Source organism: Dreissena polymorpha, chromosome 11, assembly GCF_020536995.1.
Source record: "Dreissena polymorpha isolate Duluth1 chromosome 11, UMN_Dpol_1.0, whole genome shotgun sequence".
Taxonomy (NCBI): domain Eukaryota; kingdom Metazoa; phylum Mollusca; class Bivalvia; order Myida; family Dreissenidae; genus Dreissena; species Dreissena polymorpha.
Genome location: NC_068365.1, coordinates 86,772,142 through 86,788,368, shown reverse-complemented (window position 1 = coordinate 86,788,368; position 16,227 = coordinate 86,772,142). Strand labels below are relative to the sequence as shown.

The window sequence follows — 16,227 nt, the reverse complement described above, 5'->3', positions numbered from 1 at the left end:
TGCTGAAAAATTGTCTCGGATTATCTGCGTTAGTTTTTATAATATGACTGGCAAAATGCAAACAAAAACAACAGTTATATCGTGATGTAAAACATGAAAAATCCTTTGGGAAATTCAGTCAATTATTCTGATGTTTTTGATCACGCATTATGGAATGTTCTACTTAAATATGGTGTCGTGTTCTATACTAGCGATAAGAAGTTTTCTTAGGACAATACGAATAACACCAAAACTAAGCCGCATAATATAGTTGACGACTTGTGAGAATACAGCCATAAAGCGTCATATTTTGTTTCTTATTTTCAAAATTCACTTTAACTTTAAAAAAAAAATAACAAGGAAACATGACATTGATTGACAAAGCATTGTCGGATCAATTCCAAATGAAAAAATAATGTATGAAAAGCATGCGACTATATTTAGAAAAAATATCAGACAGATGTCAGAAATATGTTGCATAGGTGAGGAAGCAAAACCTTTACACCTATTTCCAAACAATTTGACAGGGCGAAAATACAACGGAGACTCCTTCTGGGAAAAATTGACTTGCATATGCGTCAAGTGTCATTGCAGATTACCCAGTGCAGTCCGCTCAGGTTAATAAATAACTACACTTTGTTTTTTTGATCTGTTTTTTGTTTAAAATAGACTTCCTTCAGACGAAAAATTACATAAGAGCACATGCATTAAGCTCAGTTTTCACAGACCGAGGATCAATGGAATATGCTTCATGACACACCCTCCTGGTACTAATTAAAAAATGAAAACTCGGGGATCATACATGGGACATTATTAACAAACATATAAGTGAACAAAGTAAATATTTAAACGATTAAAGCTTCCAAAAAGAGAGCAAGACAACATATCACAAATTCTAATATTCATGTTATTGTCATGCAATATCAAGAGAACGCCGAAATGTAGAGCGCCCCAATTTCATTGATTGATGTTAGGGTTTGTAGTTTGTATTATGTGTAAGTCAATGGCAATAGGTTTCTTGCTTTTTATGAAAGATCTCGTTATGATGATAACATGATCTAGTAGATGAAAATGCACGGATCATGTGTAGTCCTTATCGCGTTTCTTTTATAGAGGTTCGCGAACCCATTGATTGGCGGCTATGTGCTCCTGCGTCTAACGTCATCCAGGAAATGTTCCCAGTCGTCATTGAGGGGCTAGTTAGGTACCATGAGTGGGACTGTCCCGAACCACTGTACTTGATATGTGTTCAAGTCGTCTTTGGACTCGAATGGTGCTGAAAAGTAACGATACTTAATTATTCTTGTTATTTTAAGGGTAAACGCGGGGTAAACGCCTACCTAAATGGTACTTTCTGCGTTTTTCTATCTGTATTTTTATTATGTTATTGCAAAGTTACAATATGATTATCTATCCACTTGCCAAATTATATCAGACCGCAAGCATAAACACTGTTTAGTAAACTCATTCCAAAAAAAACACTATGAAAAACGTATCGGGACATTACTTTCAATCTGTAATTAAATATACGTGAACACAAGAACGTACCTCTCGTTTGTCCATTCTTTTAAGTACATACAGTTGAATCGGATTTTGCAACAGTGTGGTTTTACAATCCTTTATCACTGATAAAGTGCTGTGTGAAAACAAAGGGCCAAATGCATGTGTTTAAAGTGTCGTATAATATTAGCCTGTGCAGTCCGAACAGTCTTTTCAGTGACGACACTTTCCTCCAAGTGAAGTAAATATGTAATTACTTGTTAATAATTTCTTCAGGTTAAATTTATGTATAATTAGTTTTTCAAAATATCATTAGGTCTGGTTGATAATCCTAATTTTCTGGAATATCTTTAGGTCTTATGAATATGTGTGTATTTGTTCATATCATGCTTAGGTCTATGTTTCTACAAAGGTTTAATAACATCGGCAGGTTAAGATGAGTTATACGTAGTTGTTTATAATATTTTGAGGTTTAGTTTATGTATACTTTTTCATAACATGTTTAGGTTTAATTAAAAATGGCCAGTTTTCAATAAAATTCAATATGCTGTGTATAACATCTTTTGTCATTGTTAATGATCAATTTTCCGTGAGATCTTTAGGTTAATTTAATATATAATTAGTTTGTCATAACAAATATTAGGTTAACTTTATATATACTTAGTTATGAATAACATCTTTAGGCTACGGTTTGTGTAAATGAAAAGTTATTGAAATTAAATTTAATAACTTACGAACTAAACAATGACACTATTTGCAATGAAATATATTCCTAGTTTTATGGACGTTAATAAGTAATTTAAATACAACGACAGTTCATTAGGTAAAAACAAGACATGAGTTCGTTACACAATAATGAAGCAACACTTAGTGTGTCGTAGGACTGTTTTACTAAACGCAGTGTGAATAGCACAACATGGGAAGAAATTGTGCGAAATGCTGTCAGCAAGCTTTCTGCATAATTTACGCTTTCTGAATAATTCTGTCTACAAAAATGTGCTGTATTATGTTTTTTTACATACTAAATCAAACCTGGAATTGACATCAATCTGTTGTTTTTTCTCTAAATAAACTGTTCATTCCATATTTTGAATTTGTTTTTATATTAAACTGTCTTTATTTTTAGTATGATAAGAACTTGTGCATGACATTTTCATTCCTTTCAGTGGTTTCATTTGAACTGTATTATTTAAGTGCGTTTATGCAGCCATGGACATGGTATCATTATCTTTTAATTAAAAATAATCCAATTACACATACAATTTTATATGCTAAGATCATATTGAAAGTTGCAATTATGTATGCAAGTGTCTACCTTACTTATCAATTCAGGTACAAGAGCTGTTGCATTGTTGAAAAAAACACTAATTATCACAATATGGATGTTTTGTTCTAACGTCGAATAATAGTGTGTAAAGATTAATTGCACATGTCTTATATGGCGCTAGAGGATGTGAGGAGTTTTAAAACTCGTACCTTTATCTTTAACTTGACTGCTGTAACAGTTGTGCTGGAATTGAGCAATCGAAAGGTCTTGTTTTCGGCCTTGATTATGCGAAATTTGTTTATCCCAGAACTATTTGTGTTCGACATCGTTCCAGCATTATTGATAAATGGAATAGACATTGTCGAAAGATCGGATAACCTTATCCCTGCCTGTCATTGAAACATGTGAAACCACGGATTTGTTCTGAAGGATAATTGCACACGTAATGTTATCCTTACAGATAGAAAAATGAAACATTTTTTAGTGTGTTCAAATGATGTTTAAAGAAAGGTTGAGGTTCTCTTCTGCACTTCGACAAAAGCAATTGTTGACTAACCACTGATAAAACGCTAGTTCAAATAAATCAACGTTCTGTAAAGATAAACATTAAACAGCGTGCGTTCAGTATTACTATGAACGACAGAAATAGCAAAATGTAATTCAGGTCCACAATTTCTTAATTCATGAACTTCGTGTTTATCAAATTGAGCTAAACACAGAACAAACCATCACATAAATGTCTCAAACACCATGTATGCAATCAATATGACATTTACCTAATTTCCTCAATATTTATCCATATATTTTTGTTGTTTCAATTGCGTACTTAATAATTCCGGTTCCTTATAAACATATTTAGAACATTAAATTGAACATAGCGAATAGTGTTATGTGATATTTACATCCTTACGATGTTATACGATTCATCGAATAATTCAAAAGTCGGAATATGGTGACTTATTGCATATTGTGAGATATGGAATCATGATATGGTATTCTGCATTTGTTGAATAAAATACACCAGCATTTCAGTCTGGGTATCTTTAGGTGAATACTAATATAAAGCATAATATCAAATGAATACCAAATTACTCAATCAGGTCTCTAAAATAAAACGTATGTGCTTAACCAAATTTAAATGTACATATTTGCTTAATTCATATTTGCATACACGTTGAATGGATAGACTTTTAAAAGACCAATTTGTGCTTATATGAATCAATTAAAAGAATCGTGTAAATACGGGAGAAAAATAATCCTTATAACTCGGACTCATACTACAAATACATATTATTTTATGATCAATCATCAGTAGCAGTTTATTATAAATGTCTGCATTAGAATATAAAAACAATTGAATAATTAACAGTGCTAATCCTTTTTTTACCTGTAATACATTTTACTATACAAATGTGCTTATTTTAAGTATATAAGGCATGTAATAATAATAGCCAAGTAGGCTGTGTGGCAACGGAAATATCTTTTTAATCCAAAGGTCAGGGTTTCCTGGCTATGTAGGATAAACAATTTTCTTTTCTTTTGTTCTTGTTATAGGACATTTTTGCATAAAACTAGAACTCTTTACCAGCATTGTTTTAATTTATCAATAAACCGCATCTAATGTAAACAAATATATGAACACGTCCCTGTAATACCCGTTTTAATCCATTATTAGCTTGAGCTTAAGTGGAAATTGATTTTTTCTAATTATTGCAATTTTATTGTATAGCTCTAATAATTGTTTCAAATTTGAAGACTCTTATTACAAAACAGTTGTTTTTTACATTACGTGGTGCATTCGATGCAGAATAAAAGTTGCATCGAAACAAAAAATTGCTTTTTATTCGCTATGTTCCAGACATCAACAATTGTTTCATAAACATGGTATCAAGTGAAATGCAATTAAGTTGGGTATTCTAAAAAACTATTCTCCTCTATTTGTTTCGACGCTAATTAACAAGCAAATTGTGCGAAGGTACTTACATATAAGCTGCACGTCTGTTTCGCATCTTGCTCGAAATATTTAGTCTATGTGTTCACATAATATCTGCAACATTCAGGATAAAGCATTTACTGCCTCAGAAAGAAAGAATACTAAAAGCAAACAAGACAGAAGAGACAGTTAAGTTTCCTATAATGGGTTTCAGTAGTTTATTTGTATTGTACAATTACTTTTTACCAACAAGTCTTCACCGCAATAAGTAAAGACACACGCGTTAAAATAGTACCTCAACGAGTCCTCGAACTTACGACATACGTTCTAAGTCCTTCAATCTTAGCAAAAGAAGTTATGTGTAGTGACTGGTGCACGTTTTTCCTTATATAAGTGAAAAGGGTACCCCTCTTAACAACACAATAAAACAAAATAATAAAATAATTACATCTGAATATTTTTCAAGTAATTGCATTTTATACTTGTTTTGAAGACGTTATTTAATATTTATTAAGATGTGTTACGGTATTTGCAATGCGAGCAACTTGCAAAGTGCAAGTTTATGAGTAGCGCGCGCCATGCTTAGAAAAGCGATATTTTTCGTTAAGCCTCCCTCTGTGAAAACAGGTCTTAATGTATGTGCGCAGTATCGTCCCATAATGTATGTGCGCAGTATCGTCCCATAATGTATGTGCGCAGTATCGTCCCATAATGTATGTGCGCAGTATCGTCCCATAATGTATGTGCGCAGTATCGTCCCATAATGTATGTGAGCAGTATCGTCCCATAATGTATGTGCGCAGTATCGTCCCATAATGTATGTGCGCAGTATCGTCCCATAATGTATGTGCGCAGTATCGTCCCATAATGTATGTGCGCAGTATCGTCCCAAAACTAGTCCGAACGGGCTGATCTAGGACGACACGTGTTGTGTAAACTGGATTTTTGCTTCGAAAGGACTGCCTTTTAACGAAAAATACCATAAAAGCGTAAATTATCATCCTGATCAGCATTTTCGGACTTCACATTCAGCACATATATTTGTCCTCGTTTTCCAAAATTGCAGTATCGATTCTTCTGTCCCTTCGTCGGTCTTTAAGAGATTCTCGCTCTGACTTTAAACATGTAATATTATTACGCTTCCTGGTAATGCTTAACCTGACAGGAGCGTATCGAATCTGTCTTATTTACGCCAGTTTCTCTTTGAAATACAGTATTGATGACTTGCTAGAGGGGCCGTTGTCAAGATAAATGGCATGCTTACAACGTAGATGCGAGACTTGTAAATGATTACACGACTAGTGTAACTCATTCAAAAAAAGCAACAAAGATGTTGGCAAGTTATTGATAATGTTATACTTTTCAGACGAATCTGTATTACATATTTACAGATTGGTGCATCAAGGTACCATCTCAGCTGTCGAGAATAGCTTAACCTTTTACTCAAATTCATGAAACTGAGCCTATTTACCAGCCGTCAAATGAAACACATTGTTCGACACTTCCGCTTGAGCAGGATTTTTATTTAGAAAAGGCTCACTATAAACAAAGAAGTCCATAGAAGCCGTCTGCACGGACTACACAGGTTAAGCTAGTACGACACTTTACGTACATAAATTAACTCCAGAACGAGAATAAAAAATGAACTAACTAATCCATAAGAATATCAACTTAAACGTCATACCAACAAACCCATGAATAATGAAAATGCAAACCATATATAAATTAACATACGAACGCTAGCATTCGTTGGAAAAGAAAGACAACGAAGACGCACTTTGCGCCTGTGTGGTCCGCAAAGTCTAATTATTGACTAAAGTTTCCGCCTAATGTTGATTTTCGGTTAGAAGAGACTTCTTTTAAACAAAAAAAAACACACAATAATAACGGAAGTTTACATTGCGCATATTAAGCCTGTTTTTTTTTAAAGCAACTTTTCAAGTTGGGCAGTACCTCTTTTCTCATAAACAGTATCAAGCAAGAGTTTCACAGTCTTACTTGATACGATAGATATTTAAAAGCCGGATCTCACGTACTTGATTTTGCGGTGGTTAAATGTTAACCCACATTAACTAGTTGGCTGGGTTTATCTGACAGTGATTTGCTGTTAACATAAGATTGTTTATGAACAGAAACACGTGTTTGAGCAGACAGAAAGTCTGGTATAGTGTTGAATCTGTAAACTTGATCTGAGTCATTCGCAAGCTACTGGCTTAGAAAAGTTCATAACCTTTCAATTGGGTGGTGCTTAGCATTTACAGGGAAATTTGAATTTCAAGCAGACAACAAAAAACACTTTTTTCTGTAAGTCAATAACTATATAACTTCCAATCACCAAATTACAAATACATATTGTTTGTATACTAAAGTATATGTATGCCAAATTTCATTGGAAAATATTAAACACAAACTTAAATATTATGAAAAAATCATTTTTGTTTTGTGCTGTTTACAACTGAAAAGTAGACATTTTGTGAGTTTGTGGCCCTTTTATACTGCTTCTCCGGTCTTTAAATACAGAGGACGCGTTATTATTTGCAACTAATATGAAGGTCTATAAACGCAACGAACCTCTTTTTTAATCCAGTATTTGTTTTTTGAGTGTGCTTGTCAGGACTGCATAAAGCAGTACACGCAAGTTTTTTGGATGAAATAGGCAGCTTAGCGTCCGTTATACAAATTCCAATATTCAATAGAATTCAATTAAAATCAATGCAAACAAATATTTGCATTTTTATACGTGCATGCGCCTTCAAGTGTTCCTTATACACAGTTTTTAAAGATACGTGTGTATTCAGTAACGCTTGCCGTAAGTCTTCCAGGTTGATTTCTATGATCAGACCATCCTTGTATTTTTTGGAGGGAAGACAATAGAGAATAGTTCACAAAACAAACTTTTTTTCAATTACTATTAAACAAGATTGAATCACAATCGTAGCGTTGAACTACAAAGATGATAAATCACAATATAATGCAACAACCATCTATATACAAAGCAATGAGTCAATATAAGGACTGTCGAAGATTTTAAAATGGATCATCGGGTAATTATCACAGATTAAACAGAAAACAAAACACAACTGTCATTTAACGAAAACTTAACATTACCTGTCCATGCACTGATCATGTTATTAATTACGAGTACAAACATTATGAAAATAGTGTAATATTGTAGCGCATATACGAGCTATAAAACAGTGCAAAATGCATCAAAGCTAACCAATATTCCACGTCTGAGTTACCTCATTTGGCAAAAAGATTGTTATATAATCACCACAAATCAAAACTAAAGTTAATGAGCAATACAGGACTTTGCGTGACATTAGTGAAGAGCCAATATGTTTATGTCGTCATCGTACATATTCTTAGGGTTTTCTGTTCACGAGAAAAATGTAGCCTACAATGAATGTCGTTGACATAATCAATTCTAACACATCTAACAAAACGGCCGAACACAAGGGTCTTATGTAAGCATAGTATTAATTTAATGACTCTTTAATAAACGTAACACAAACAATTACGCAAACACCAAAAAAATGATCTGTGTACAACTACCTAAGACATTTACAAATGCTGCTAACAAAGATACTAAGGCTGCGTTCAACATCAAACTGCATATTGCAATTTGACGTCATAGTTTCTGTTCCACTGTCGCACCTCGGTTTCAGGAAATTTTACTAGAGGACTCGTGGATGCCGGCTCCGAGTCGTGAATGTTTTTAAAGCGATTATTTTCATCACAGACAAACATGTGCTAGTTAAATGAGCTTCTGTAACGATTAGCATTATGAGGTGGTGTTATAATCGTCACGAGTCCCATAGTGCAACTACGGATGTGACAGGGTTGAAGAAACATTGTGTCGGGATGGTCGCCTCTCTGTCAGACGCTGTCCTCTGCAATCATGTACGACGGGAATGATTCATTTCTATGCAGCAGTCCCAGCGTTATTTTATTCAAGGATTCTGAAGTTGGTCGACCGTCGACCGAATCCGATATTTGTCTCCCATGTCTGGTCGGGCGTTTGGCCGGCTGGTTGCCGGTCGTCAGATCCTGAAGTTTCGAGTTGCATGTTGAGTTGAGAGCATGAGGATGCTGCGTGGAACCGCTCTGCTGCATACCTTTCTGAGAAGGAGCATCATGCGCATTGAAAGCTTTGTCAAACACATTGTCCTCGGGGCTATCACAGTTCTCTTTTAGTGGAATGTTGGGATTGTAGTTTGGGAACACCGGGGAGCGGTCACATGAGCTGTTAGTGAATCCATTGGTCCAGTATCGTGGATGGATGATAGGCGCGCCAAAGATCTCGCCCGCTGGATCGAGGTCACATTTGGGCGTGATTTTACCGCACAGGCGGCTGTGAGAGATGCGCCTCTGTCGGTGAGATTCATCCTCACCCTCAAGGAAATAGGTCAGCATTTCGCCTTTACCCTGTGAGAATATGAGCAAAAGTGTCATAAAGTCCAGAATTGATCCTTAGATGTACCATCTATAACTAAGAACGAGATACTGAAAGAAGCACGGCTGCGTATGGACTTTTCAATAAAAGTTGGGCGACTCACTTAGTTTGACGAGCATCGTGTTGACCTTTTGCAAACTCTTACGGGCATTACCCAAGCAATTTACACAATCATGTCTAAAAACTACGGCTTTCGACGTAATACATCTCAATACTATTTAATCTAAAGCATGTTAAAACTTTCAAACAAACAAATAAAATAATGAATATACGTGACATGTTCTTTCCATATCAAAAGATATTGACATATACGTTACTCATAACCAAACGCTGCATGTGCGGGGTGTTCTTACCTTGGCATTGACGAGGCCTCGCTCAGTAAGTTGGTAGCCTCCCAGCTTTCTTAGCAGACACGTGATAGTCTCACTGCAGTGGATCTTCAGGGCTAAAACAGATGCGGACCGGAAATGAAAAGCTGTTTTAGGGCGGGAGAAATGTTTACCGAGCGCTGATACAACAACCTTTACGCAAAAGGTGGTTGCAAATTGTATAAACAATGATTATAACGTACATTGTTAGTTCAGTTTTTTATTTATTCATTAGGATTTGTATATCAGGACACTCAAAAATCCTAAGTTATTAAATTAAGATATTGTAACGTCTTAACATATCGTGCTTAATGTTTGAGAAAATCTTTTTACAAAAACAAAGCAATTAATGGTGTGACCTTTGTCAGTTTATAAATTAATTATCCTGAAGAATTGTCCAGATGAACTGTAAATCCACCTGGCTTAAATGTCATTTCGAGTTGAGTCTTCTCGTTGAATTTCTTGACTCTTCCTTTTTCGCGGTAACCATGGATATGCTCTTTTTCCGTCTGGTATTTCAAATTACATTAATATACACAGACTCTGTGAATTTAGTTACAATAAACACCAGCCAGCTAGAGGGATCATTATTTTTTAAACAACAGGACACCCGAGCTGTGAGTGTCTTTGTTCCATCGAATTACGCAACACATTTATTTATATTCTGGTCACGGAACCATTGACAATGTTGCGTAATTGTATAAATCAATTAATAGATTAGTTAAAATATATATTATATATGTTGTAGATATTACGAGTGAAGTTGCTACATACGGACTCCCGTGGACTCCATGCGGGACGCTGTGTTGACCGTGTCCCCGAACAGCGTGTAGCGCGGCATCTTCAAACCCACCACTCCGGCCACGCAAGGACCTGCAGAGGAAAAGGGGAAAGGATGTATTATACCGGACCAAGAGAACGGATGTATTATGATTGAACAGGAAAAAGAAAGTTGTATAATTGAATTGGAAAAAAATGGAGGTATAATAATTGAATAGCATGTAGAGCGGAAATTTCAGTCCCACCAAACCGACCACGCAGGGACCTGAAGGGGAAAGAATGTATCATAAACAAGGGAAAGGATGATTTCAATTAAAACAGGGGAAAATAGTTATTATTATTAAACAGGGGAGATAGGGTGGTATAATTGAACATTGGAGTGAAGGTATTAATTGTGAACAGGGGAAATAATTTATTATAATTGAACATGTGACAGGAGGTTTTATTATTTAACACGCGAACATAAGTATTATTATTGAACAAGGAACATGAGGTATTACAATTGATCATTGGAGATGGGGTATTATTATTGAACAAGGGAAATGAGTCTATTATAAATTAACGGAGGAAAAGGGGTAGTATCATTCATTAGGCTATAAGCGTTATTTAATTCATGTGAAAGGAGGTATTATAATTCAACAAGGAAGATGAGGTTTTATATTTGAACACCATGTAATGTGGTATATTCAGGGCTACCACCCTAGGCGCTCAGGGACATGCATGGAAAAGGAGGCATTATTATTGAACAGAGGAAATAAGGTAATATAATTGAACAGGGGAAAGGATGTACTAGAATAATACAGGAGAAAGGATGTATCATAATAAAACAGTGTGTAGCGTGTCATCGTCAAGCCAACCACCACGGCCGCGCAATGACCTACCGCGGAAATGAGGTATTATAATTAAACAAGGAAATGACGTATTATTATTGAAGAGGTGAACGGCGGTATTATAATTCAACAAGGGAAAATTGGCAGTTTAAAAGAACGTAGGAACGGAGGTATTATAATTGAACAGGGGAAAGAATGTATTATTATTGAAAAGCGGGTAGTGCGGTATCACACAGAGCATGCAAGGGTCTCCTGGAGAAACGAGGTATTATAGTTGAACAAAAGGTAGTGAGGTTAACTAATTTAACAGCTTGTAGCACGGCATACTCATGACCACAACACCGGCAACGCGGGCGGGAACCTTCATGATAAATCTACTAGATAATGTACATATTAAAAAAATATATACATGTTCAACACACTACATATTGTAACAAATATGTATACCGTATGTTAACTTTAATATGTAATTTTGTTATAAAGCTTTAGGTACAATACTATATTTTTGAAATGTTTTAGCTATAAAATTATGAAATATTTCTTCAATTATATTTGTCCATATGTTTTAAAAAAATATGACGAATAATACAAACGATATAGAACTCAGCCGAATAAAAGCACACACCCGAATGCAAACCAATCCGCAACTTGAGTGTGTCGTTAGGTCTGTGACGTATCTTGAAGCGTTTTATTTCCTGGAGCATGCGCAGTGACATAGACGCTATCTCGCCCGCGTGCAGGTCGTCGTTTCTCAAGGGCAGACCACTCACGACGAAATACGCGTCACCAATCGTCTCAATCTTGTAGACGTCAAAGTTCTCCACGATGGCGTCGAAGCACGTGTAGAGGTCGTTGAGCATGCAGACGACCTGTGGGCAATCAGGGTCAACGTTTTAGAAACATCTAACGACACATTGTATCTGTATCTATTTGCAATAGTTTAAGATTTAACGACTAAACCAGCGGTTATGACTTACAGTTACATTATTTGAACTGTAACAAAATATGACAAATGTTTTTCAATTGAAACAAATAAATGATAAATTTAATTATGAAATGGGTTTGTAATAAAAACAATTTACAGATAATGGTGTACTGTTGCTTTACTTAATTATGTGACTATTATATAAGAATGGTCGTTAAGTATAATTTAATTACAGTGAGCTTTACTTTCTACAATTGACAATTGATATAAAAGACCGGCCGGCGCCATACCATTCCAAATTGTGTAAATCTTAAATGAATCTGATTTCATCACTATCCCAAATATATTCTTTGAAAACATGCTATGTGTTATCTATCGAGTAGAACTTTAGGTTTCTATCATTATTGGCTGGATAAACTAAATGACGTATAAACATCCGATTTCTTGCTTTCTGGTTACAATACACTAAACGATCGCTTCATGTAGGGCTGTACTCTCTAAAAAAATATCATAGTTGACAGGAAGGCATGTTTTACACTTTTTACCATTATTCGGGTGTTATCTTGCGGAGATAATGGTAGGGCATGAATAGGTGTTTACTACTGAATCCCTGAAATATGATACACATGAAGACTATAGTAAACCATTGCACTAGAAAAGGTTACATTCCACTAAGAAACGGCCGAAAAAAAAAGTTGCAAAAACAGTCGATTTTGATTTGTGTCAAGTTCTTTCTTGCTTTGTACATGACATATCTTTTTTATTGCATATATCGATTCCGCTTAGAATGGCCTCTCAGAAAAGGTATGGTTATGGGGGTCTCTATGTGCAAAATGTTGCATTTATTTTCGCTCAAAGTTGTCGCTTTTACATTGAATTATATAGAGAAACTATTTGGTGTATTATGACCTAAACGCAAAACCAGGCCTAGTCACAAAGGAGCTGTATTTACAGAAAATCATCATTTTTTAGTGGGATATGACGCGTTTTGGCAAATTTCACGGAATAAATGCGTTTGTTTCACGAATTTAAGGAGCATCGTGAGTTTTTAAGAAAAAAAATACGTTTTCAGAGGAAAATAAGAAACAAAACGTACAAAAACTCGTCTTGAGCATCTCAAATCGCAACAATTTGTGCTGGAAGAGCTCATGAACACGTTTTAATAGTTGTTTACTTCTTTTTCTACATAGCTTGTAACAATATTCCAGTATTTTGACCGATTGTAATTATTGAGGGTAGTTGTTTTACGCCTGAACGCCCGTTATAAATCAAAGCTCCGAACGCGAAAGCCACATGGCTTATCAGGCGTTATAATAAAATGCATTTTCAAGCATTTCTACGTGAAAGATCGGTCTGAAAATTGGCATGCACATAGAAAATAGGTTTATAAGTATCGAGGAGTGCTTATTTTTCGCGATGTTAACAGTAAACGTTGTCTTATATGTTACAATACACTAAACGATCGCTTCATGTAGGGCTGTACTCTCTAAAAAAATATCATAGTTGACAGGAAGGCATGTTTTACACTTTTTACCATTATTCGGGTGTTATCTTGCGGAGATAATGGTAGGGCATGAATAGGTGTTTACTACTGAATCCCTGAAATATGATACACATGAAGACTATAGTAAACCATTGCACTAGAAAAGGTTACATTCCACTAAGAAACGGCCGAAAAAAAAATTGCAAAAACAGTCGATTTTGATTTGTGTCAAGTTCTTTCTTGCTTTGTACATGACATATCTTTTTTATTGCATATATCGATTCCGCTTAGAATGGCCTCTCAGAAAAGGTATGGTTATGGGGGTCTCTATGTGCAGAATGTTGCATTTATTTTCGCTCAAAGTTGTCGCTTTTACATTGAATTATATAGGGAAACTATTTGGTGTATTATGACCTAAACGCAAAACCAGGCCTAGTCACAAAGGAGCTGTATTTACAGAAAATCATCATTTTTTAGTGGGATATGACGCGTTTTGGCAAATTTCACGGAATAAATGCGTTTGTTTCACGAATTTAAGGAGCATCGTGAGTTTTTAAGAAAAAAATACGTTTTCAGAGGAAAATAAGAAACAAAACGTACAAAAACTCGTCTTGAGCATCTCAAATCGCAACAATTTGTGCTGGAAGAGCTCATGAACACGTTTTAATAGTTGTTTACTTCTTTTTCTACATAGCTTGTAACAATATTCCAGTATTTTAACCGATTGTAATTATTGAGGGTAGTTGTTTTACGCCTGAACGCCCGTTATAAATCAAAGCTCCGAACGCGAAAGCCACATGGCTTATCAGGCGTTATAATAAAATGCATTTTCAAGCATTTCTACGTGAAAGATCGGTCTGAAAATTGGCATGCACATAGAAAATAGGTTTATAAGTATCGAGGAGTGCTTATTTTTCGCGATGTTAACAGTAAACGTTGTCTTATAGGTTACAATACACTAAACGATCGCTTCATGTAGGGCTGTACTCTCTAAAAAAATATCATAGTTGACAGGAAGGCATGTTTTACACTTTTTACCATTATTCGGGTGTTATCTTGCGGAGATAATGGTAGGGCATGAATAGGTGTTTACTACTGAATCCCTGAAATATGATACACATGAAGACTATAGTAAACCATTGCACTAGAAAAGGTTACATTCCACTAAGAAACGGCCGAAAAAAAAGTTGCATAAACAGTCGATTTTGATTTGTGTCAAGTTCTTTCTTGCTTTGTACATGACATATCTTTTTTATTGCATATATCGATTCCGCTTAGAATGGCCTCTCAGAAAAGGTATGGTTATGGGGGTCTCTATGTGCAAAATGTTGCATTTATTTTCGCTCAAAGTTGTCGCTTTTACATTGAATTATATAGGGAAACTATTTGGTGTATTATGACCTAAACGCAAAACCAGGCCTAGTCACAAAGGAGCTGTATTTACAGAAAATCATCATTTTTTAGTGGGATATGACGCGTTTTGGCAAATTTCACGGAATAAATGCGTTTGTTTCACGAATTTAAGGAGCATCGTGAGTTTTTAAGAAAAAAATACGTTTTCAGAGGAAAATAAGAAACAAAACGTACAAAAACTCGTCTTGAGCATCTCAAATCGCAACAATTTGTGCTGGAAGAGCTCATGAACACGTTTTAATAGTTGTTTACTTCTTTTTCTACATAGCTTGTAACAATATTCCAGTATTTTGACCGATTGTAATTATTGAGGGTAGTTGTTTTACGCCTGAACGCCCGTTATAAATCAAAGCTCCGAACGCGAAAGCCACATGGCTTATCAGGCGTTATAATAAAATGCATTTTCAAGCATTTCTACGTGAAAGATCGGTCTGAAAATTGGCATGCACATAGAAAATAGGTTTATAAGTATCGAGGAGTGCTTATTTTTCGCGATGTTAACAGTAAACGTTGTCTTATATGTTACAATACACTAAACGATCGCTTCATGTAGGGCTGTACTCTCTAAAAAAATATCATAGTTGACAGGAAGGCATGTTTTACACTTTTTACCATTATTCGGGTGTTATCTTGCGGAGATAATGGTAGGGCATGAATAGGTGTTTACTACTGAATCCCTGAAATATGATACACATGAAGACTATAGTAAACCATTGCACTAGAAAAGGTTACATTCCACTAAGAAACGGCCGAAAAAAAAAGTTGCAAAAACAGTCGATTTTGATTTGTGTCAAGTTCTTTCTTGCTTTGTACATGACATATCTTTTTTATTGCATATATCGATTCCGCTTAGAATGGCCTCTCAGAAAAGGTATGGTTATGGGGGTCTCTATGTGCAGAATGTTGCATTTATTTTCGCTCAAAGTTGTCGCTTTTACATTGAATTATATAGGGAAACTATTTGGTGTATTATGACCTAAACGCAAAACCAGGCCTAGTCACAAAGGAGCTGTATTTACAGAAAATCATCATTTTTTAGTGGGATATGACGCCGTTTTGGCAAATTTCACGGAATAAATGCGTTTGTTTCACGAATTTAAGGAGCATCGTGAGTTTTTAAGAAAAAAAATACGTTTTCAGAGGAAAATAAGAAACAAAACGTACAAAAAACTCGTCTTGAGCATCTCAAATCGCAACAATTTGTGCTGGAAGAGCTCATGAACACGTTTTAATAGTTGTTTACTTCTTTTTCTACATAGCTTGTAACAATATTCCAGTATTTTAACCGATTGT

At 35.2% G+C, this 16,227-nt stretch overlaps 2 protein-coding genes across 15 annotated transcripts in view; one reads left to right on the top strand and one right to left on the bottom strand.

Annotated features, from left to right (window-relative positions):
- LOC127851468 (plexin-A2-like) overlaps positions 1-16,227 on the top strand; it is a 203,150-nt gene that overhangs the window by 47,055 nt on the left and 139,868 nt on the right. The window lies entirely within an intron of this gene.
- On the bottom strand, positions 7,171-11,978 carry LOC127851467 (receptor-type guanylate cyclase gcy-21-like). The gene is made up of 4 exons (XM_052385261.1): positions 11,739-11,978; positions 10,278-10,376; positions 9,489-9,580; positions 7,171-9,107 (listed from the first exon to the last, which is right to left on the bottom strand). The coding sequence occupies exons 1-4, from the start codon at positions 11,971-11,973 to the stop codon at positions 8,559-8,561; spliced, it is 975 nt and encodes a 324-aa protein (XP_052241221.1). The 5' UTR covers positions 11,974-11,978; the 3' UTR covers positions 7,171-8,558.

Excerpts from the sequence above, each read along its gene's own strand:
- LOC127851467 (XM_052385261.1), bottom strand. The coding sequence starts at position 11,973 with ATGCTCAACGACCTCTACACGTGCTTCGACGCCATCGTGGAGAACTTT. Across the intron at positions 10,377-11,738 it reads GCGGATTGGTTTGCATTCGG|GTCCTTGCGTGGCCGGAGTG; the intron begins GTGTGTGCTTTT and ends TTTCCTCTGCAG. Across the intron at positions 9,108-9,488 it reads GAGGCCTCGTCAATGCCAAG|GGTAAAGGCGAAATGCTGAC; the intron begins GTAAGAACACCC and ends ATATTCTCACAG.